At 34.3% G+C, this 25,648-nt stretch overlaps 1 protein-coding gene across 2 annotated transcripts in view; it reads right to left on the bottom strand.

The window, feature by feature from the left end:
- The window catches only part of MMS22L (MMS22 like, DNA repair protein), a 106,686-nt gene that overhangs the window by 50,254 nt on the left and 30,784 nt on the right, over positions 1–25,648 (bottom strand). For both annotated transcript variants that reach the window (XM_010983907.3, XM_064486828.1), the window contains exons 12-14: positions 20,724–20,843; positions 18,325–18,551; positions 14,120–14,623 (exon numbers count right to left, since the gene is read on the bottom strand). In XM_010983907.3, the coding sequence (XP_010982209.2) occupies positions 14,120–14,623; positions 18,325–18,551; positions 20,724–20,843 (851 nt within the window). The remainder of the gene's footprint in view (positions 1–14,119; positions 14,624–18,324; positions 18,552–20,723; positions 20,844–25,648) is intronic.

Below are 25,648 nucleotides of genomic sequence, written 5' to 3'. Positions count from 1 at the left end.
GATTCTATTTTGTCATGTTAAATGATCAGAGTATGCTGTCCTGAAAAGATGAAGTGTTTTTATAGCACATTAAAAAAGTGGTGGTGGTGGGGTAGTGGTGAGGAAGGCACATTAAGGTTTCAGAGAACAGGAATAGGAAAAAAAAATAGATGTCAGAAGAAAGAAATGTAGAAAAATATATCAATGACATAGTGTTGCAATTAACAATTCACTAAAGATCTTACACATGCTTACAAGCAGTTAAGTTATTATTTGTTAATGGAGGGAATATGCTAAAGATGTCAAAAACAACTTTAAAACTTTTGAAGAAACATCTACCTAAGCTCAAACTGATAAAGAGTTACAATGTCTCCCTTGTAATATATCTGCCACCAATCAACTATGTGACTGACTTACTGCCATTTAATCACATACTTTATTTCATATAGGGCAGTCTCAGAGAAAATTCTGTAAGTGATAAAGAAGAGTGTTAAGAGTCTCTTCAACATTTGTCTATTGATCACAGTGTATTTCTTTGTTTTTATGTTAGCTCACTACGCCGTGAGGCACTAGAGAGCAGCGATCTCTATTTTCTGCATCTCTGTTTTCTCCAACACCAGTACAAAATCTGCCACAGCAGGTACTTTCTGGACACTCAATAAAGATGGATTGATTGAAGAATAGTTATTTCTGTTTCATACAAAGGTACAAAATTAATAAAGCCAGAATTCTCTAAGCCATAAGAAAAAAAAAAGGAAGACACACTAAGAAATTAGTCATTTATGTTTTCACTTCAAACATAAATAGTATTCTTTTCAGGGAATACCACTGAACTGATTCAGAATGGAGCTCTAAAAATCTTAATTTAGAGTGGGAAACTCCATATCTAAAATTTACTTGTAATATACTTTTTTTCACTTCATTTCTCTGACACCAGTGGATAAGCAGAAATGATAATAAAAGCAATCATCACTAGGCACTCTGCTAGACACTTGACATATTATCTCTTACGGTCTTCAAAACAGCTCTTTAATACGTATTATTACACACACTTTACAGATTAGAAAAATTGAGGTTCAAAGAGATTACATGACTTATTGAAGATTAAAGTGAAAGAAAAGTGGCGGAGTCAGAATGAAAACTCACATCTGCAGCCTTTTCAAAAATATAGGAATATTTTTCACTATAAGCAAAAGACATTAGTTATTCTATATATGATTCACACATATTGAATGACTGAAGTGGAAATGTGCTCTGCTGGTTTGATGCTGGATATATTACTAACTCACAAAATTGAACTACAACTACTATCCTGATTAAATAAACAGAGCAACCCAAATTTTCAACCAGGATCTTGGAAAATCAAATAGGAACAAGAGCCAAGCCAACTTAAAATCATGTATAGCTCCCAAATATTTACTGGGGTTAAATAAATTAAGGTTTTCTACACAAGATACTATGCAGCCTACACAATGTGTGTGCACAGAGAGATGTCATTGATATCTCTTTCACTGAAAAACTAAAGGTAGAAGTTTCCAAGGTCTGATCCCATTTTTCCCACTTAAAATAAGAGGTGGTAAAAGAGGCAGTGTGGGTAAAAGGAAAAGCAAGAGCAGTTTAGAAGAACATTCTCCGGAGTTAATAGTGGTTCCTTTCGTAGGAGGAAGGTTTAGGAGGGGAATGATTTGTGTTTTCTGCAGCATACAATTTTGTATTATTTACATTCTTTATAGAACACATGAAGTTTGATAATATAAAAATAAAAAAGAGAGGCATTAAAAATTATCTCTCTAGAGCCTTCCAGCTTTAGAAGTTATATTGAAATTTTTATTTTATATTTGATATTAATAGAAGGAAAAACAAGGCTTAAAGAAAACAGTAGAGAATGTATTTTGACAAATGCAAGAAAATTCTTTTCTTAAATTCTGGGAGGTGAAAGTTAACACTTTTACCCCAAACTAGGAGCTTTCTACCTCTACATTTTCAACATACAGAACAATAGTTTTGTTTTAAAGGGAACAAAATCTCAATTTTTCTGATCTACGGTTTTCTACCACTAGTTAAAAATTTGCTTCTGTAGGTTATATATAATTATGTATATATGTGTATATATAAACTGAATGTTTTTAAATCATGGCTCCCACTTTAAAAAAAAAAATTAAATCTAAGGCTCTGTATTTTAAACCAAATCATTTAAGAAATATCTTCTGTATATAATCAAACATGTCTTGTCCATGAAGATTGAAGTCTCATTTATAATGTTGTGAATGGCACCTTTAGATTTGTGTGGTGTACAATTTGTACAGTACTCATGAAGCCTGCCAAGAAACACATAAAGACATTCATTACAGCTTTGTATCTCATGGTGAAAAATTCAAAACAGTGTAACCTTTTACCAATAAGAAATGGTCAAGTAAATTATGGTATATCCACACAATGGAATATTATGAAGCCACCAAAAATAATGTTTCAGATGTCACTGATGATATATTAAGTGTAAAAGGAGGCCACTAAACAGTATGAAGCCCCATTTAAAAAAATGTGTATGAATAGGAAAAGTGTAGAAGGATACAACAAAATATCAATAGCAGCTCTTCAGCATGGTGAGATAAGTAATTTTTTAAAAACACTTGCCTATATTTTCTAAGTTTTATATCACAAACATATAATAGCCTAGTATTGATAATTTTAAAATTACAACTGCAGGAATAAAATGAAACAAAAGAGGTCTTATATCATAGGGTTTTGCTGGGGTTTTTTTGGCTTGTTTAAATCATTTGACTTACAGGAGAACTCTTCCTTCCATACCATCCCCTCCCTAAGAGAGCTTTATGCAACATAAGCTACATAATTAGAAGCATTTTTCACTTTTTATTTTTATCAGGTATCTTTGAAACTGTGCTAACACTGTGGTTGGTAGTCTGTTGGTAGATTTTGAAGATTAGTTGTTAGCAAAGTGCTGTTAGTTATAAAAATACATTACTGAGAGACCAAACAACCCAACTGAGGCCGTCTGAACGAACACTATTCCAGACGAGTATACTGGGCTTTCTTGCTCTGGGTAGTTTCACTTCAAAAATGGATTAACTCTTGGTTAACTAGAAAATTTGGGAACAACCGATTTCCCAATAGTGATGATTTTTAAAGCAATTTACTATCAAGTATGCTCTAAAATACCCTTTCCGTTGCATCCTACCACTGGCAGCTTTTCATCACCAAAGAGTCCCAAATTCCTGGAAATTTACAGATGCTCTTTTCTTCGTTATCTTTACTGGTTTCCAGGAAAACTGCCAGTAGGAGGCAGCAACGACTGGCCGTGACAACAGCGGCAGCTCTACTCTCCACAGTAGTTAGCTGCTGGCTTCATTCTTCTGTCATTATAGAAGCAAGATGACACTGTTCTCTAATCCAGCCAAAGCTGATAAGTACCATCAACCTGTCACTTCCTACATTTCAAATTCTAACATCACAGCATCAAAGAGTTTTTACATTTCGATTTCTTTTGCTGGCAGCAGCCGGTAGCCTCTCATTCTCCCACGGTGTTCTAATGCTGCATTTGCACACCGGGGTTACTCCCAGACTGAATAGCAGGTCATCCCCTGCTCACTGAGCTCATCTGTGGCCCATGTGCTAGGCAATTTAGATCCAATCAGCCCTTATTTAGCTCAAGAGTAATGAGCAGCATAGTGACACAGACTTAAGCCTGACCCTCAGGATACTGCTCATCAAGCAGTAAAACTGTGACAAAATCATTCATCTTCCACCCGCTGGCAAGAAATAATACTCACACTCACTGTATTACTTTTCAAGATAAAAAAAAAAAGTCCTGAATTTTCATGATGTGAGACATTAATTTGCAGAAAGCTGAATTCCCTTAAACCCCCCTGTTGCTATGAGCTCACCAGGGGGAAATAGGCCTTAGGAGACTGAGATGGAATAAAGAAAATTGCTCCAGCTTTCTTTTCATTTTAAATAAGCCTTAAATCTGACAAGAGATATCCTAAAGAGAGAAAAATATATATCTTGTAAGGTAAAGAAGAAACAATTGAAATTAAGAGTTCCAAAGGCTAGTTTCACTCCTTATATTTGTTCCCAATTTTGTTAAAATATAAATAAAATTTGAAACAGAGCAATTACCCTTCTCCACAAGGTAGATGAAGAAAGGAAAGGAATTGTTCCTTACAGGCCATATGATGGCAAAAGTAAATTCATATCATAAAACAAAAATGTACTCTGATGTTTTCTAAGAAACACATCTTAAAGAAAATAACTTTGGGGTAATTACCAGAAGATGGTGAGGATAGCTAGGGATATTTAAAAACTACAATGAACCTACTTTTCCCACAACTTATAGTGCCTTTTGAGGTCTTATTCATCTAAAGACAATGGGATAATTAAGAGATCGGTTTCCTTCCCTTACCGACACATCACGTTAAAAAACACATTGAGTAGCTTATTGTACTACACTTAATGGGCATAAATGTTTAAATTATTACTTGCTTCCTCTGAGTCCTTCCCTTTTATAACCAAAAGCTACAATGACAGTTTATCTACTGAGTTTCTTAAGGTTGAGTCCACTGAGTCCACAGTCTCAGGTGTCCTTACCCACCCCATGGTTAGAAGAGTGTTAACTTAAGCAAACGCATCACAAATGGGATTTACCAGTCTTCAATATATTTATTATAACTTGTCTTTGGTTTAAGAAACATAGCCCTGTATGGTGCCATGAAAGAACACAGTAGAGATGCCTTCCTATAAACTTATTGCTGAATTTCATCCAAAGCTTGAAAGATTTGGGTGGTCTAAACACCTACAGTGAACCATGGGGTTCAGACAAGAAACCACAGTGACATAAGCAAGATTGGAAAAAGTAGCTTTTGCCTCACCCCAATGTCTTTTGATTTATTATTGTTTTGCTAAAGAGAAATATTCCAGTGCTTGGTACAGAAAATAATCATGGCACTTCTATTCCCTGAGCTGATCCACTTTCAAAAGAATGAAATGTTTCCTTTCCAGGGTATATCTCTTTTGTCCTTGTCCTTTTATCCCAATGTTCTTCATCCTGATTTGTTTCACAGAATCCTTTTGCCACTCTGACCCTCCTCTTCCTAATTATTAGAGGTGGAATTTACAGTTTCGTCCCAGAAAAAAAACCCAGGGTTTTAGAAACTTCAAACTTTGAGAACAAAAATGAATCAGAAGTCATTGAAAATAGCCTTGAAAAAAATATATAACATACAGGTCTATTCACCTCTTACTTTAATTTTATAATTTTGGAGACATGGTTAAATATTAGATCCACTCTAGATTATAACTGAGGATTACAGGACTAGGGGCACAGCAAATACCAAAAAACAGCCGAGCAAGAAGAGTGGGTAAGACTAAGAAGTCCGTGGAAATGTTGGTACCTTTTCTTTGTACCCAGCCTTCTGAAACTCACACAGACGTGTCTTGCTGTGCGTCTATTTTCTTACAGTATGCGGCAGTCACTCAAAAGGCCCTTTCAATATGGAATCTTCCACTCCAGGGAACTGCTTTAAATTGTTTCCTCCACCTTTATTTCAGTTCCCTCTTCCAAATACCTTGCTTCCAGATCAATCCAAATACAGATGATCTCTACCTTTAGATTCAGAGTGTTCCTATGGACCCAGCTTTGGTGGAGAAATCCTGGAAACTTTCAAAAGCACGGTGAAAGCTCAAAGGCCCACTTACTCCACCTGTTTCCCTATTTCAGTGGGAGAATAGTTTGGTGTTCACTATGGAATTGGCAAAATAAAATAATAAAAATGGTCCAAAAATTTTCAACTAGAGTAAACATGAGTTTCATTTTTCAGCTAACAACAAAAACCTTTCAATTAATTGAGAAGAATGGACCTCTGTCATCCCTCTGAAAGTTCCTTCTGCCCAGTGCTGCTTAGAAGACAATAAGCACAAAAGTGAAATTCAGATTATGCATGAAATCCATGAAATCCAGAGCCTCGCTGCTCAGATACTGTTCTCTAGTTTCATGTAGATATTGGCAAGAATTGCTGGATAAGCAGGTAAAATTTGGGGACAAGTATCAATCATTATCAAATAATGCTGAAAGGTTGAAATAATAAAATATGAAATGATAAAAAGGTGATGGTCTCAATAAACATTTATGTAAGTACCTATTTTCTCAGTCTGTCATTCATGTAATAAATAACATGAGTGCATACCATATGTGCTGCATTTAACTGGTTACAGATGTATAACAAGTGCCTCTAATAATGCCTGTTATCACAGTAGGCACTCATAAATGTTAGTTGGATTTGCTGAATAATTTGTTTAATGAATATGTATCCTCTGTAAAAAGAAAACTACAATACAAAGTAGAAAGCAATAAAGGGCATTAGAGAGAGTGTTACAAAAATTTTAAGGAAAGTGAGATTATTCAAGAGTGGGGGACACATGGACAAACATGTATTTCAAGAGAACCTTGGAATAAAGGATACCATTGTTCACATAAAAATGAAGAAAAAGTAAATGAAAACAAGCAGATATTGAGAGATTACCACGGCCCATAGTCTGGATAGGTGCAGCACCCAAGTCAGTGCCATCCAGGAGATCTGCTGCTGTCCACTACAGTCGCCACTATAGTTACTGAACACTTGATATGAAACTAGTATGACAGAGGAATTAAATTTGTCCTTTTCTATTCATTAACTTAAATTGTTACACATAGCTAGTGTGTATGGACAGCAGAGACCTAAGCAGATATTCACAGAAATCTGTAGGGATTATTTTACAAATATGCAACTGAAAGTTAGGAAAGGTTAAGTAATTTCCCAAGATTGCACTGTTGGTAAATGGAGAAGGGATAGTTTGATCTTAGATGTATTGACTACAGCCCTTGTTTTTCACACAATGCTGCAGCAGTAGGAACTCTCAATACTGCTGGGGTCCCTTAAGAAGCAGAGGTGAAAAGCACAACTTGCTGTTGTGGAAATGCCTACTGCCTGAAATTGTGACTCTTCCCATATATGATGCTCCTACACGATGCTCTCTGATTCCATCTCTAGCTCTGATCTACTTATTACTGAAGTCTGAAACACCTTTCCCGTCCCCCAAATCCCAATGAAGCTGAGATTCGGGTACACAACTTTTTCCCTTACAATATTTTAAAAGAATCACTTTGTACTTATGCAAGGAGAATTTATACCTATGTAATAGATCTAGTAGGAGACTAAATAAATGGCCCAAAATATTAACTCCTATACATGAAAAATTAAAAGATAACTTATGTTTCAGCAAAATACAAAAAAAAGAGTTCACAAACATTTCCAAGTTATTAGGGTAAGTAGTTTATATCACTGCATGAATTTATAATACATGTAATATTAAAAAAGGGCTATAGTAAACATGCTTTGCAAAATTCAAGACTGGTAAAGAATAAATAAACAAAAAAGCTAATTCATAGTATATATGTAAAAATCTCAGTTGAAAGATACATGAAATATTTAATGAAAAGAAATCTTTACATTTTGTATATTCCCAAATAAGATTTGTAGTACATTCCCTTAGAAATGCTCACTTTCTCTGAAGGAATCAAAACTGGTACATGGATCACTCTTAGTGGGCAACACACCTATCTGATTTTTCAAATAAAAGCTGGAAATATATTTTCCCAGGGAGCATACACATGTGCTCTCTCTTCCAAACTGTTAGAACACTGCACCCAAATATGCAGCAAATCAAATCAAAATCTACATCAAATATATATCTATATATAGTTTAAATGATTTACATATGTATACACAATACACCCACGTATGTATACGTTCCCACATGACTATACACAAACACATGTGTACATATGTCTGTACATATGTGTACTCACAAGTGTGTACATATACACAAACATGTGTGTAGTACATATATGTATATACATACATATGCTCATATATATGATACACATATGTGTATGTATACATATGCTCATATATATGATGTAACAGCAGATCAGCAGTTATTTTTGGCAATCTGGTATATAGTAATCAAACTTTGCAAATAAATAGCTCATAATTTGATTATTTGAAAAATCATACTAGTTTCAAAGTTGTTTTGTAGTGAACTATTCTTCAGTAATTAAAAGCTGTATTCCAGGAGAGTGGGCATGGCTCAGTGGTAGAGTGCATGCTTAGCATGCAGGAGGTACTGGGTTTAATCCCCAATATCTCCATTAAAAAAAAAAAAAAAAAAAGGTGTAACCCATTCATACTAATAGAACACCCAATAACAAAAGGAGGAAAAGGTTTGCATGCCACAGAGAGTAATTTTTCTATTTTTCCTGAAAAATCATATCAATTATCTGGCATTCAGCAGAGCCTCACAGAAATACTTCCTTTTATACCACCTCCTTTCCTACCTAGAAAACCCCCAGGTCTCTCACCAAAGGAAAGATTAAAAAAATTGTTTTTGTTTAGAATTAATGATATCATACCAATGAAGGTTAAAATAACTAGAACTACTGAACATAGAAAATATTTGAGGGGAATAATAAATGCAGTTCTTCTGTGCACATGTATGCATGCACACATCCACCCATCCCAAGTGTCAAAAAAGATACATAACAAACAGATGAACTTCCAAGTTCATGGGAAAAGGAATTTAAAAACATGTATTTTCAAAATTTTGAAGTATTGAAGTATTTTGAATATTTGAAGTATTTGTATTTTGAAGCCAGGAAAAAGAATCTTAACCCTTTAGGGAGCTGTACTTGAGCAAATATTATATCAAAAACAGGCAATCATCTCTTTTGAACTATTTCTTAGTCTCCAGATTTAACATCTTAGACAAGTTTTCAGCTGCCTTTAGACCTCCTTGAAACTAGGCTCTTGTTTAATACAAAATAGGATGTCAGTTGATCAATACCCATTTGGCTTAAATTCATAAGTCCACAACCTCCCTTAAGTGTTAAAACAAACAGGTACAAAGCCTGAAAATTTATTGTTCCTTTTTAAATTCCAGATGATATTTGCAGATGCCAAAAGGCATTTTGAAATCACTCACCCCTACTTCAGTAAAAATGAAAAAGAGGGGTTAGGAGGAGGGAGAATCTCACGAGGCCTTGCATGTCAAGAATTTGCCCAGAGCTAATTTTCATAGCTGTGTTATAAAACCCTGGAAATGGAGGTTTATAATGGAAATGCTGACAGACCCTTAACTATAGCAGCATGAATGGATATAATTAAAGAAAAGCTTTTGGCTACACCTAACTCCACAAATGAAAGACTGCCATTTTTATATTAGCCTCAAATAACAGCCAAGTGAGAGCTAGAAATGTGATTCCAGAAAGGTAATGTGAAATGTTAAAGATGACTGCTAAAACTATTTGACATTCGAAGTTTTAAACACGGAGGCATTTAGTTAACATAACCAAGTCAGTATTTTCATAATGCTACTTAATCAGCAATAAAGAATGCTCTGGTGAGCCATCAGCTCCAGTTAGCAGAAAGTGGCATATGAAGTTATTATTTCTTAACAGCCTAGAGGGAGCCGCTTCTCTCTTTAATCAGTGATCTTAGTTCCTTCCTATCTGTAATTTCTCTGTCATACAGTTATAAAACTATTACCCAGCTCAACACACACACACACACACACATTTATGCAAGGACGGGTACCTTATTCCCACCTGAATTAGAAAACAGAAGAGGTTGCTAAAGTAAAGTATTTCATTCTTTCACTTGTCAGGGATGCAGCCAGGAATAAATATCATCAATCTATGTAACCCATCTTCCCTATCTAAACCAAAATTCAAAGAATTTAGCTCTGTTCTTCACTTAAAAGAAAAAAAGTCTATGCTTTAATTTTTAACAACTATTCCAAAATATTTTTTAATTTTCTAATAATACTAATAGTAGAAATATTACAGTATACCTAAAAGACTCCTAGGAAAAGATCTTCAATGAAGTTCCAGACTTTGGGCTAAGAAATTAGGAACACATCTCTACGATCAAATACCTACAGGACTTTTCTTGTGTTTCCCCTCCTCGCCTCCCTTCCTTCTTTCTTTTTAAGTTAAACAATCCTGAATGATCTCTGGGATCCTCTCCTCACCGAAGATTCCAAAGTAAAAGCAAGTTTATCTTGATATATCTGTCTTGGAAGTACTGAAGATTGAAGAAATAAAATAAAACTATGCAAGTTACAGCCCCTCTTATTATATACTGCAATCAGCCTCATTGAAGGACTGTGTGCAAGCTTCAGAAATATAAAAGATGGCAGTGCCTAAACCACGACAGCATTAATAATGACCTGCACATTACTACACCATTCTTATCCACACACTGACCTCATACTTCTGTTAAAACATATTTATAATTTTGGCAACAGAAGTTATACATGATCTCACATTCACTTACAGCAACTGTTTTTAATCATTGTATACACAAACAGTAGAAAACAAAATGAAATATAAACATTTGTGCAAGGAATTAAATGTTACCAACATAACCATTTGTGTCCTTTCCTTCATTAGTCCTGAAGAGCAACAACACACTCCTTGCCCCCTGCTCCAGACGACAGCAAATTACAAACTCAAACCAGATCTAGTTTAAAAGAAATTCCTAATATTAATGTAAAGTTACTCTCACCTTTTATAACTGACAGTCTCCATTACGCCCTCTTGATTTGTACCTCTGTACTTTTGAACAGTGACCCCCAAGGATAAGGATTAAAATAGATGCATTACCGTGTACAAGGTACTTATAAGCAATATCTTTCCAACACTCCTGAAACAGCTTTGGCTTTAATGCTAAAGAACTTCTATTAAGTTGAATTTAAGGAGCAAAAATTTGATTTTTATTTTACAAGAAGTGAAATTTAGATGGGTGAAAGGGTGCTAAGAATAGATCAAACATAAATTATTGTAAATGAAATGTGATTTACTTGTCTCCACACCTCTTTTTGATTTTTTTCCAACTAATAACTCATTACAAAAAATACGTAACTTGCAAGATTATAAAAACAAAATAATCAAAAGTCCCCAATAAGCAAATACCCTTTTTTGAGCAGCAAAAATAAATGGTAAAAGCACTGAGAAGTATATATGAGTAGTGGTAATACTTTCAGGTTTGCAAACAGTTTGCAGATTTCATTCATTTAATTACTTCCTAATTTATAAAAAACTATAGTGATATAGTTAGTTTCTGTTTAGTTACTTTCCAACTGTTACAAAGAAAATATAAGAAGGCAGCTATGGTATAGTGGGTGAGAGTCTGGGGAGTGATGATTCTGAAACTTAACTGTGTTATTTTAGATAAGGTACAAAAAGTCTCCATGTTACCATTTCTTCATCTATAAACTGGGATGACAAGATTGGTAAAGAAATAAATGAGACAGTGTTTGTAAAGGGTACATTTTTTTGAATACAAGAATTATTTTTGTGTTTTTAGTTACTACTTTTGAACAATGACTAAAAAGTTTCAATTAGGAGCTTGGAGACAAAAAGAAGTCAGTAAATGAAGAAAAAATACTTTCCTGTTTTGTTACTTTCTTTGTATTTTCATTTTTAAAGTCTTTCCAACCTTTAAGATAAATTTCATTCCCCTACTACCGGGTTTCTATTAACATTTTTAACAAACTTCTGTGATTAATTTTTTCTGGAATGCATCTTTTCTAAACATACTCTACACACTAATCTAAAAATGAGAAAGGAGGCCTTCTTATACACTATTAGGGAGAGTGAAACCAGTGCAAATTTTTTTTAAATTAATAGGACCGATTAAAAGGAACTGGTAATATCCATAATCCACATTTGAAATGCACATATACCAATTTACCCTTAGGAATTAATCTACATATAAACCTCCAAAAGTTCACAGAGAATGCATGTATAAAGATATTAAATAAAACTATTTATCATAACAAAATGGTAAATAATATAAACTTCATATTATTTGGGGATTGGCTAAATAAAGTTTGGTATATTCATATAATGAAACACTACTCAGCCTACAAAAAGAATTAGATAGGTCTCCGTTTAGTAACATGAAAAGATGTTTAGGAAATATTAAGTGAAAAAATGAAGCTGCAGAACAAAGATCACCTGTTTTGTGTTTTAAGCCTATGGATGGGAAAAAATCTGGAAGGTTCTATACAAACCATTTTAAATGGAGTAGAACTAGAGCAATGTTTTCAACTTCAGCTTCACTGAGGTTGGATCAGAAATTCTTTGTTGTGTGGACTGTCCTGTACCGTGTAGGATATTTAGCAGTATCCCTGATCCCTACCTACTAGATGCCACTAGCACCTTTCATTCATATGACAATCAAAACTTCTCCAGACATCGCCAAATGTTCCCTGGAGGACAAACTCACCCCTAGGTGAGAACCACTGAATCAGAGAATAAAGGAAGGAAGGTGGGGATAAGAACTTTCACTTGTCATCTTATACCTCATTTTTTTTTTCCTTTTACCGTTTTTACCATGCCAATATACTCCATCTGCAATTTAAAGAAAAAATTCGCAACAAAAAAAGATTTCCCCAAATTTCTAACTAAAAATTAACAGTATTTGTAGGACATGAAACTTTGTTTTAAAAAAAAAACAAACCTATGTAAGAAGCGATATAATTGTTAAGACTTATCCATCTTCAATGGAAAAGGTAGAAAGGTGCATGGATTCTGTCACTTGGTGTCCATGACTGCACCTTCTCATGATACCCTTACTCTTGCTTCATTTTCTACCTCTTTGCCCAGGCTCTAGTACCACCCCCAGGATGGTTTAGACCAGCTCCCTCCTCTTCCTTTCTGTTTTGTAGATTAAGACAAACATAAACAAACCAAAACTGGTACCAGAAATGTGGAAATTTGTAATTTTGCCCAGGAAACACAGGAAAATACTATTTACCACTCACTTAAAAACTGAACAAACAAAAGGAATTTGGCACTTGGAAGAGCATAACATCTGCTAATAAACTCAACTAGACCAAGAACAAACAAATGCACCTCGTGGAGAAGATCCAGAATCAGTAAAAGCTTCTTCTAATGAAGTTGGTTATTCATTATTTATCCATCTAGCCATCCATCCATCCATCTAAAAATTTGATACAGCTTACACTAGGGGACAAGAGATGATTATCTGGTCAAGAATCTGGCTAAACCTCTAGAATTTAAACTGATAAGAGCAGAAGAATAAAAACAACATAAAACCTAATGAGGAGTGAGAACCTGAGGATCAATCTGTATGAACACATAGCCCAACTGAAAGAAATTAAATAAATTAGTGATAAATGACTATATGTCCAAAACTCAGAAATTCTGCCAAGTTTAGTACCTTTGAAAAACAGATGCTACTTTTGTAAAGTACAGTTAAATAGAGAGAAGCAGTCTCTTCATTGACTTCAGACACAATTTCAAATAAAATTATATTTCCATAAATAACTTTTACACATTTTTCAGTGACGTGACTACACAAAGTGGCAGTATCTAACTCTTTAAGAACATGTACTTCAAAGGTAAAACTGTTATGTGAAAAGGGCAATAAATGTCATAACCACTGTTCTTATCCATTATTATTTGGGTGCAAGTGTATCTGCATAATTTAATGGCTCTGAAAACAGTAAGTTTTGTATAGATGATTGGTGTTATAAATAGAACAATCCTATCTTAATCTGAGAATAAACTGTTTTAGCTGGGAGTATTTCTTGCCTTTGAGGCTACAATTCTGCAGCAAAATATTTAAAGAAACTTATTTTTTTTTTTTAATGGTACAATGTGACCAAAATCTCCTTATAGGCACAAAATTGCCTGTTTCAATGAAAGCCAATTCGTAGTCTTACTTAGAATATCTGAAATACACCTCTGGATAAAAATACTCTTTTAGGAGAGGTGGAGAAAGGAAAGGAGCCAAGAGGCATAGCTATTGTCCTGCACCAGAGCTACTCCTAGTTTAGTTTAGTTTTATGTGTTTGGACATAAGTTTTTTTTTGGAAGAAGCACTTTTTGAAAGGACAGATTGAAAGCTACTGATTTATGTTACATTGCAGTAAACTCCTCTAACTCCTCTCTCTACATCTGAATTGCATTAGTAGGTCAAAAGCAAAACTTTAATATAGAATCAACATAGGTGATGATATAAAACAAATGAATAAATTAGCACATTATTAGAAAACATACCTGATTCTGGCCAGAACAGCTTGTAGAAAGCTCAATACTGTCCTAAGTTCAGATTCTTGACAAGCTCGCAGAAGCATACTAAACCCATCATTAAGCAGTTTTTCATGGGAAGGATGTAAGCAATGGGTAGTCTCGAACACTTCTTGAACACCATCAATATATATGGAAAGAAGCGTCCAGAGAGTATGTCTTTGTCCCATTTCATCATTCTTAGATACTAAGAACTCCTTTGCTTTCTCCCGGAAAGCACCTGAAAATTTCTCAGCCAAAACACCAATGTCCAGATTTTTCTGGGTATACATCAAGAGGAAGGCCATCTGACCCTTCCAAATGAGAGGGGATGTTATAAAGGTAGGCTTGAGGAAATTTAGGAGGCCTAAAACATGACTTGCTACATCTTCCACCTCTGCCACAGCTGCTAACAGCAAAAAAAGTTTGAAAAAGTTCTGCAGACCAACTTCAGTTAGTTCTTCCATTCTTTTTTGATGGAATTTAGAATATATTCTGTAAAACATAAAAAAAATTGAATTAATAAAACTGTTTCATTCACAAAAATCCATCTTTTAAAATAACATTTCACTCAATACTCATGACAGTCTCATCACTCTAAATTTTTAGCAAATTCTTCAGTATGGTGCTACAATGTCACTTTTCCTGCTTGGAAAAATCTCACAAAACACCCCCACTACCTTCAAATTTTTCAGTGATGCAGCAAGCATCTATAAGTGAATCAAAGAATTCAGTGGTTTCCCCCAAAGGACAGTAGAAATGTTCTTTTCATTTAGTACATGGCTTTTCCTTTTATTTTAGTCCCCTTCATTACCTTTCTTTTAAAATTTTTACTGACAAATAAGAAAGAATATACAATTTTTTAAGTACAATTTGATGTGGTGTATAGAAATCTTAACAGGGCAATTTTTAATTTAAAAAAATTTTTATTGAAGTAGTCAGATTACAATGTTGTGTCAATTTCTGGGTTTCAGTCATATATACATACATATATTTCTTTTCATATTCATTTTCATTATAGGTTACTACAAGATATTGAATATAGTTCCCTGTGCTATACAGCATAAACCTGTTTATCTATTTTATATATAGTAGTTTGTATCTGCAACTCCCACTTTGTCCCTTCCCACCCATACCCTTTACCCATTGGTAACCATAATTTTGTTTTCTATGTCTGTGAGTCTGTTTCTGTTTTATAAATAGGTTCATTTGTGTGTTTTTGTTTCTTTTTTTTTTTAAGATTTCACATATGTGTGATATCATATAGTATCTTTCTTTCTCTTTCTGGCTTACTTCACTTAGAATGACAATCTCCAGGGCCATCCATGTTGCTGCAAATGGCATTATTTTACTCTTTTTTTTATATAGCTGAGTAGTATTCCATTGCATAAACATACAACTTCTTTATTCAGTCCTCTGTCAATGGACATTTAGGTTGTTTCCATGTCTTGGCTATTTCTAAATTGTGTTATGAACATTAGGGTGCATGTATCTTTTCAAATTAGAATTCCCTCCAGATATATGCCCAGGAGTAGGATTGCAGGATCATATGGTAAGTCTATTTTTAGCTTTTTGAGGAATCTCTATACTGTTTTCATAAAGACTGTACCAAACTACATTCCCTCCAACAGTGTAGGAGGGTTCCCTTTTCTCCACACTCTCTCCAGCATTTATTGTTTGTGAACTTTTTAATGATGGCCATTCTGACTGGTGTGAGGTGATACCTCATTGTAGTTTTGATTTGCATTTCTCTGACAATTAGCGATATTGAACATTTTTTCATGTGCCTATTAGCCACTCGTATGTCTTCATGGGAGAATTGCTTCTTTAGGTCTTCTACTCATTTTTCGATTGGGTTGTTTCTTGTTGTTGTTTTTATTAAGTTGCATGAATTTTAACAGGGCAATGTTCTATAGCAATTTTCCTTACACCTTTCTCCCTCTACCTCTCATAGACTTGGTCCTGCTATACTTATACTTAAGACAATTTGAAGTGCTAGAAAAATTTTTACCCATTCACAAAGAAAAATTGTTAGTGTTCAAATGTCCAAGACTAGCCATTTAAAATTTTATACTATCAATATTGCTTAATACAATTTAACAGTTGATGTACTTTTCTTTTATCAATTAATGGGTTAGAATTGAAAACGATTCATTCTGAATCCTACTTATGGATTGTTAAATTTCATAACTTCTATAATTGGTTTATTCAAGATAGAAATGATTAATGCTAATGAGAGGTTAAATGTTTGTTTGTGAATAATGAAGCTTCCAAAATAAAGATCTGTTTAATTATCTTTATATCCCCATCATGCCCACCATAGTGCTTGGTATACAGATTTGTTATTGAATTCCAATTTATTTTAGCAATAAAGTTCTGAATTTTATGTTTTCCATAAAATGATTTAAGATTCAAAAACAAACTGGCAAACAGAACAAAAGAAAAAAAAAGTGTTTGGGTCACATAATTACTGGAGGTTTTACAACGATACTACCATTAAAAAAAACTATATTCTAAATAAAATACCCAAACTGTATCACCATAAACTTGTAAGAATTAGTCATTGTGGGAATCAAACAGGAATTTCATTTAGTGATTCTTGCTAAGTCTCTATCTAAAATAAGAAGCATCCCAAATCAATATATCACACCAGTCAGAATGGCCATCATTCAAAGTGCACAAACAGTAAGTGCCGGAGAGGGTGTGGAGAAAAGGGAACCTACTACACTGGTGGTGGGAATGTAGTTTGGTGCATCCATTATGGAAAACAATATAGAGATTCCTCAAAAAAATAAAAACAGACTTACCATATGATCCAGCAATCCTACTCCTGGGCATATATCTGGAGGGAACGCTAATTCAAAAAGATACAAGCACCCCAATGTTCATAGCAGCGCTATTTACAATAGCCAAGACATGGAAACAAGCAAAGTGTCCATAGAGGACTGGATAAAAACACTGTGGTATATTTCTACAATGGAATAATACTTGGCCGTAAAAAACAAAACAATGCCATTTGCAGCAACATGGATGGCCCTGGAGATTGTCATTCTAAGTGAAGTAAGCCAGAAAGAGAAAGAAAAGTACCTTATGATGTCACTCATATGTGGAATCTAAAAAAAGAAAAAAGAAGACACTAGTGAACTCATCTACAAAACAGAAACAGACTTGCAGACATAGTAAACAATTTTCTGGTTCCCGGAGGGAAAGTGGGTGGGAAGGGATAAATTTGGGAGTTCGAGATTTGCAAATATTAACTACTATATATAAAAAGAGATAAAAAACCAAATTTCTTCTGTATAGCATAGGAAACTATATTTAATATCTTATAATAAACTTTAATGAAAAAGAATATGAAAATGAATATATGTATGCATATCTATGGCTGGGACATTATGCTGTACACCAGAGACTGACACATTGTAATTGACTATAGTTCAATTAAAAAACATTTTTAAAGATAAATAAAATAAAATAATCATCATGCTGTGAGAGCTCCCACCACATAAGCTAAGCAAGTGGTAGAGGGCAGTGCACTGCACAGAGGGGCAATAGGCAAAAGTAGCAGAACACGGGAAGACCATTAAAAGTCACATCCATTTAACAAACAAAACTTTCAAAAAAAGGAGAACAATAGACAAATGCGACCAAAAGTTCCCTTCACCACACCAGAAATGAAAATGGCATACTCCTCAAACGACATCAGAGTTATCCAGTTCTACTATATTCTGGTTAGTTTTCATTCAAGAAAGGATGGTTTGTGGGACTGGTGGGATCAAAAAACACAAAGTTTTATAGACTTAATCTATCACCTGCCAATGTACAATTTGAAGACGCTTTTCATTTCTACAAATTTTAATAAAATATATGCGTAAAACATGACAATTAACTTTGGCAAGAAAAACAATAGTTTTCTTATATCTCTGCATTTAATATATGAGATTTCAATCTTCAGGGCTAATGAGATCAATAAGAAATCAAAATCTTTCCCAAGTTACAAATATTAGGTTTGTTCCTTACTATAACAAATTGGCAAGATCAAAATGCTCCATATTTTGCTGTCCTAAACTAATGAATACATTTGAACTGTGAACAATAAAGACCTCAAAGCACAAATTAACTTAAAAAATAAATAAAAACACTAACACTTCTTTAAAGATATAAGTGAACATTCACGACAAAGACATGGCACACACCTTCCTTTGACTTGTTTCCAAAGATGAGAGCCATTGTTCTTCATTGCTTTCTTAACAACTTTCGCCAAAATGCAAAGGAAAATAGTGTAGCTACTACTGGATTTATACAGGTCATGGTCTTGTTTATCACAACAGCAGGTCTTCACCATTTCCAGCATAGACAAGGGTGACTTAATAATATTTGCAAGGCCTTTCAAAGGAAGCCAAGAAATACTGAAAGAACTATTCTAAAAGCAAGAGATAGAAAACAAGTATTAAGTTTCTGAAGAAAAATGGAAAGCTATAAATCCCAATGAGCTCACTGCAAGTTTGACTCTTGTTAATCAGAAAGATTACACAGTCATTACCATATATTCCCTGCCAATAAAAAATTCCATAAAGCACAGAACATCAAGGGGTGTTCACATTCCTGGATTATCCCCAAATGTCTTATTGACAGTAAGGTTGTCCAAATTAGGATACAAACAAGATCACACACTGCATTTGATTGATATGCCTCTTAAATCTCTTTTATTCTATCAGCTCCCCAATGTTTTTGTCATACCATTTATCAGATAATTTATTGTGCAGAATTTCCTAAATTCTGGATTTAGCTGCTTGTACCTCCCTAGTGTCACTTCATGTATTCTTTTATCCTCTTATCTTTTCTGTAAACTGGTAGCTGTATCTAGAGGACTGATCGGGTTTAGGTTGAGTTTTTTGGTAAGAATCCTTTATTGGTAGTACTTACTGGTTACTTTCTATTTCAGTAAGTAAAGAGGCACATAAATTCTGACTGTCATTCTTTTTGTGATGTTAAGATTGATCATGCTGTCTGATCCCCACAGTTTTAGCAGTCATCGACAGTCCTCGTCCAGATGGCTTATTTCATCAGACATAACAAAATAGCAATTTTCTAATTCTATCATTCCTTCTAAATTAGCTCATCAGAAATTTACTCTGAAATATAGTTTATATTTTCCTTTATTTATAGTTTTCAGAATAGTTTTATTCAGAAAATAATTTTTCTAAAAATGCCATAAACTCAAGGATTTAAACACATTTGGCATATTTTAATTCACAGTAGTTATGATTCTTTCTCATGCTCAAATTTACCCAGTGTCGGGCAATGTGAGCTCCTTCAAGTTGGCTCCAGTTTACTCTGATACAACCCTGCTTTCAGGTATGGCAACATACTCTGTAATGTCAGGCTGGTTGGAGAAATGGCCAATTCTAGTTCTGAGATGAGTCTAGTTATTTTGTACACATCCTGACTCAGAACTAGAATCGGCTATTTCTCCAACCAGCCTGACATTACACTTCAGAGAAAGGTATTCTTCTCATTTTTAACAATCTCAAACTGGTAATTGTAATCTTCCACTTTCACTTTCTATCTTGATTGAGGGGTTCACTATGTATTTACCCAGAAAACCAAACATTCCAAATCTTCTCTTGTCTTCACACACAAGTAACTTAATCCTTTAAATCTACCTTTAAAATGTTCATCTCCCAAATTTATCCTCTCCTTTTAAAATCCGCTGTCCCTACTTTAAGGTTTCACTGCATTATTTGCCTATACAACTATACTGGACTACTAACTCATCTATACTCAATTCCTTTATACTAATTTCAGAAAACACTTTCTCAAACACATACCTAATATGTCACATGCCTGCTTTCCAACGTCTCTTGAATAAGTTAATTGCACATTATCTTTAGCCTTTCATAATCGAGTCCCAGACTAACTTCTCTACTTTCCTTATCTCCCATATCTCTTCATAATCGTCTCAGAGCCATCATTCAGATTCAGAACTATCATAGTAGGAATAAATCATGTTTTTTTCATGTCTCTATATATTTGTCCAAACTGTTCCTTTTGCTCAGATGCTCTTTTTCTTCTGTACTTGGAAAATTCTACTCATTCCTCAGGCCAACTTAGAAAATTATGACTTCATAAAGTCTTCTACAAGTCCAAAAACTGGGTCAGATATTCCCTCCTCTGGCATCCCACAGTATTATAAGCCTTTTCCAACAATATATGTGCATCTGTCCACTAGCCTATAAGCTACTCAAATGTCGAAATTGTGTCTTACTCAATCAATGTGTTCAATGTGTCATAAGCAAACAATAATTATTAGAAAAATCTACAAATGATATTTAGAAATATCTTTCTGCTGCAATTTTGGCTACTTTGCTTATTCTCACTCTTAAAAGAAAAGGGACACCAAATGCTCCATTATCTTATGCCAATGCTCTATATACAATATGAAAGATAAAACTATTCTTGAACTACTCTACTTTGAAAAATTAATTTTAAGAAAAACACATAATTATTTATAATTAAGCCATAAAAACATTCTTCAAATATAATGTACAAATTCTTCAAATTCCTGGAACAAATTCATTCTCTATTTACTCACCAGGTTTTTACTGTAATATTCCCATAGAATGGTGACAATTGCAATGTTTGGCTCCCAGAAATCACAAAGGGTCAAACAACAGTGAAGGTACATTCGTAACTGCTCCTCCAAAATACCATCCTAAAAAATAAACTGAAATTGTGAGGAAGTAAATGGGCTTGAGCAACACAAATATTATCATTTGATATTGCACCAAGTAATCTGCTCCTAAAAAAAATATGAGTATACATCACCAAATCATACCCATTCTCAGTTTCAGACCAGGTCTAAATCAGCATAAGGTATACTAAAACTTTGCTCTAGAGAGCATTAGTATATTCAGATAATTGAAATTACATAACTCAATTTGATATTTAACTCAATTACTTACAGTAGGTATTTCATAACTGAATGGTATAAAACCCAGAGACCAAAAAAGAAACCTAAACCAGAAAGAAGTAGCATAAATGACCTAATAATTAAGATGTATACAAATTCAGAGGACTTGGTCATACTTAAGGACTAGGTCAGATTCTTTATGGGAATATAAGAGATTTTCTTCTAAGAAACAGAGGCTTGGCAGAGTAGATATATTTTAACCTTTTAGGAAGTGGCAATAGGAGAGAGTAGAAAAGATGTGACACTTTAATCTTCTGTGATGAAATAAACCATGCATATTTGTTAAAAAGTGACACACCACTGAATTCCAATCATTCAACATTTATTCAAAGCTTACTATAAATCAGGCACTATTCTAAGGTACTAAACATAAAGCAATGAGTAAGTCATACATGGTACATCCACTAACAGAATTTACACTCTGGGGAAAATGGAAAAAGAGGACACTGAAACAAATGAGATAAATGTTAACAGTTATGGCTGCTGTGAAAAACAAAACAAAAGCAGAGTGATATGTCAGAGTAATTGGTAGAGGATGTGGGCCATTAATATATCAAGAACTATGAATGGAAAGGCCTTTTTGAGGGCCGTCATTTGGGATAAATGATTGAATGAAAAAAGAACCAGCCATTTAAAGACCTGAAAGAAAAGTATTCATGGCAGAGAAAACACATGGAAAGTTCCTGAATTAGCAGAAAGCTTAGTATTATGGGATTAAGTCAAGAGACCGTCAGGATCCATATCTCATTTGAGGTTTTATATGTCTTAGTCAGAAGTATGAATTTTATTTTAATTATGTTGGGAAGCCTCTAGAAGGCTCTAAGCATAAGGGTGACATCAAATGATTATTTCAAGAACACCCACTAGATCATGCATGGAGAAAGAATATAGTAGATAAGAATAGAAGTAGTAAAACCAATTAGAAGGCAGTGTGACACTTCCAATGTAACAGAAAAGCAGATTGAGAGGTCAAGTACAAAGTAGATGTGCTAGGAAATTTGAAGGTGCTTGGTATACAGGAAGCTTTAAATAAATAATTGTTGAATGACTGGGATTCAGTGGTGTGTCACTTTTTAACAAACCTGCATGGTTATTCCATTACCGAAGATTACATTAAGACATCTACTTTTTTTTTCTACCTCCTTCTCCTTCAGCCAACTCAAAATATTAGGAGCCCCCCCCCCTTCAAGTACTAACCAAACAGAGATAGACTCATAGACATAGAAAACAAACTTACAGTTACCAGGGAGTAAAGAAGGGTGAGGAGGGATAAACTGGGAGTTTCAGATTTGCAGATGCTAACTACTATATATAAAATGCACAAACAACAAGGTCCTACTGTATAGCACAGGGAACTATATTCAATACCTTATAATGGCCTATAATGAAAGAGAATATGAAAAGGAATATATATATGTATAAATGAATCACTATGCTGTGCACCAAAAATTAACACAACGTTGTAAATCAACTACACTTCAATTTAAAAAAAAAGTTTAAAAAAACGTTAGGAGGCAATTCTGTGCAACTGTAAGACTAACAAAAGCAGACAACTTTCGGGATATGTTTGGACACAGAGGCAATGGGATTTGCTGCTGAGTTATATTAAGGTATTGAGTGAAGACAGCAATTAAAGAGAATTCCCAGGTTTTGGCTTAAGGAAATGGGTTGATGGTACCATTTCCTAAAACGGCAAAGACTAGGGGAGGAAAAGATGGGAGACTGCAAGTGTGAACATGAAGCAGACAAATGACATATGGGTCTAGAGCTCAATGGGACAGTCAGAGCTACTGATAAAAATTTGGATGTTATCTTCATATTAATGGGTTTTAGAGCTAAGAGGCTAGTTAAGATCAACAAAGGAAAGCCTATAGATGGAAAACAGAAAAGGATCCAGAAATGAGAGCCCTTTGTTTATTCCAAAATTTAGGTATTAAGCAAAAAGTAAAGGAGTCTCTAAGCAAAAACTGATGGCCAATGAGGTAGAAAGGAAACCAGGCATAATGGAAACCAAGAAAAATATTTCAGAAAGGGACAGTGGCCAAGAGGGTTGAATGCTACTGAGAGGTTAAAATGAGAGCAAAGAACTCTTAGATTTGACACTATGGAAGTCATTGATGGCTTTGATAAGAGTTGTTTCAGGTATGGCAGAGAAAGAAGCTTAACTATAGCAGGCTGAGGAGGTAAGAAGAGGTGAGGAAGTAGAGATATTTAAGTGAAGATATATAAAATCCTTGAACAGGTGAGAAGAGAGAAAATCCAGTGCACAGGGAAAGGAATTAGACTTTGACAGAAACAGTGACACTTCCAATATAACAGAAAAGCAGATTGAGAGGTTGTGTACAAAGCAGACATGTTGGGTAATTTGAAGGTGTAAAGATAAAGGAATTCTCAAATGACTGGTCCTATTTTCTCAATGATTTATGAGGCAAGATCCTTAGCTAAGTTGACTGGGGCAGAGCATGTGTTGAATTGTGTGTTAAAAAAGAAATTCTGAAATAGGCCATTTTGGAGAGTAAAAAAGCAAACACTCTAGAACTGACTGCCATTTGAGATTTATGATCAAGAATTTAAAGTCAGATCAGTTGGTAAGAATGATTGTATCATTTTTTTCCAGCAACATTCAGCTGGAGGTGAGGGTGGCAGAGGGTAAAAGAGGATTCAATATTGCTAAGTTTCAAACAGAGAAGGGCTATGGAACTAAAGGTGTTTGTGGTAGAGTGATTATAGTAGTGGTTGTATAATCTAAAATGCTTAAGGAGGGAAGTTTGGACACGGAAGAAGACAGAAAAATGAAAAGATTAACAAAGAAGGGCAGAATGAAAATGAAAAAAAAATGAAAAAATGTAGAGCATAACTACAGGAGGAGGTGGGTGAGGTAAGTAAAAGAAAATCTGATAAGCAGTGAGGATATTAGAAAACTTAGAGGACAGGTGGATTTACACAATAATGTCAGGGTCATTAATAAAAGTAATATACAGGGATAGAAGAAAACAGTGATGTTGGTGCTAAATCTTTCAATGAATGAGAGTGAACCAAACATGACTAGATTTTTTTGGAGAAAGCTTTTAACTCCTTTAGTTATTAATCTATTAGAATACACTCAAGTTTCAAGTCCTTTAGGAAACTTCCTAACTTCACACTATTCGGGGGCCTTTCTTTATGCTCACAGCACACTTTACACACCTGTATTCTAGTACTTAGCTTGCTAATTTTAATGTCTATCTGCCTTCAAGTGTCTATAAGCTCTCTGAGGGTTGGGATAATGTCTCCAGGGCCCAACACAGTGCCTGGTTCACCAAAAGACTCCATAAATGTTTCACAAACAAAACTGAGATCTAGGCTCTGGTGCCTTTTCACCAAATAGCTGCATGGCTTAGGCAAAGATATTCAGCATCTCTAATAGACAGTTAAACTCATGAAACCCAAGACAAGGTTCACTAATATTCTTTTACTATGAAAATATTAAGCTAGACCTAGGCTTATTCCCATAGCACACTATTGATATGAATGAAAGCATACTAATTTTATTATGCTGCAAGGTTAAAAAGTAGGTTATATTTAAAAAGCGGGCTCATTTTGAAGAGTTTTGTATTGTTTTATTTGATATCTGAAACTCATTTTACATCAAAAATCCATAAAAATGGTATTTAAACCTTAAAAATTTATGAAGTTTGGGAAAAGCAAAAGATTGAATACAGACTACGTGTCAGGCATTGTGTGATGTTTTACATGTTAGTTCATGTATTTCTCATACCATTCCAGGTTTATTACATTCATTTTATAGAAAAAAAGGTTCCGGTCCAGAAGTTACAAATAGTTTATCCAAGTCCACTTGGGACGGAGCCATGATATATGACTCAAAAGTCTACTATACATGCTACTCTATGCCACCTTCCAAAAACAGGAGGGAAAAGAAATGAACATTTAATGGACACCAGATTTGGTCAAGATTGCTCTTCGTGACCAGATCAAGACTTGAATCAAAGTTTGTGAAGCCAGAGCCCGTGCTCTTTTCACTGTATCCGATCAAAAAAATTAAATATGGCATCCTGGGAGATTTTTTCTTTTTTTAAGGAAAAAAGACGATTTTTCCTTAATTTTCCTGCTAGTGGCTGCAGATGAAAATGAAAAGAAATGGCTTAGAAAATACCATTTCCCCCAGAGTTCTAGAAGGAAAGATAATTAGTCAGTTGAATGTAACTTAAAAAGCAAGTTTCTCTTTTTCAGCCTAAATTAATTACAGATAGTATACATTTTCATATTCTGTATATTCAACCATTATTTTGTTTTGAACCACGTTCCCACAGTTTTTCTTGAAAATCCCCTTTAAAAAATATGTGTATGTACATCAGTTGAATTAAGGAAAGAAAGGATCTGCCCATCTTCAAGTTCAGAGAGCCAAAGAGATAAGAATATACAATAGTCAGGAGTAGAAGAAGCAACAGACATCTTCGCTCAAATTCATAATGAAGAACCACAGCTGAAATACGGTGAGGAGGGATATCTGAGAACATCTGAGTATATTAATTTCTTCCTACATTTTC

This window comes from Camelus dromedarius, chromosome 6, assembly GCF_036321535.1.
Source record: "Camelus dromedarius isolate mCamDro1 chromosome 6, mCamDro1.pat, whole genome shotgun sequence".
NCBI classification, from domain to species: Eukaryota; Metazoa; Chordata; class Mammalia; order Artiodactyla; family Camelidae; genus Camelus; species Camelus dromedarius.
This window is presented reverse-complemented; position numbering and strand designations above follow the sequence as displayed.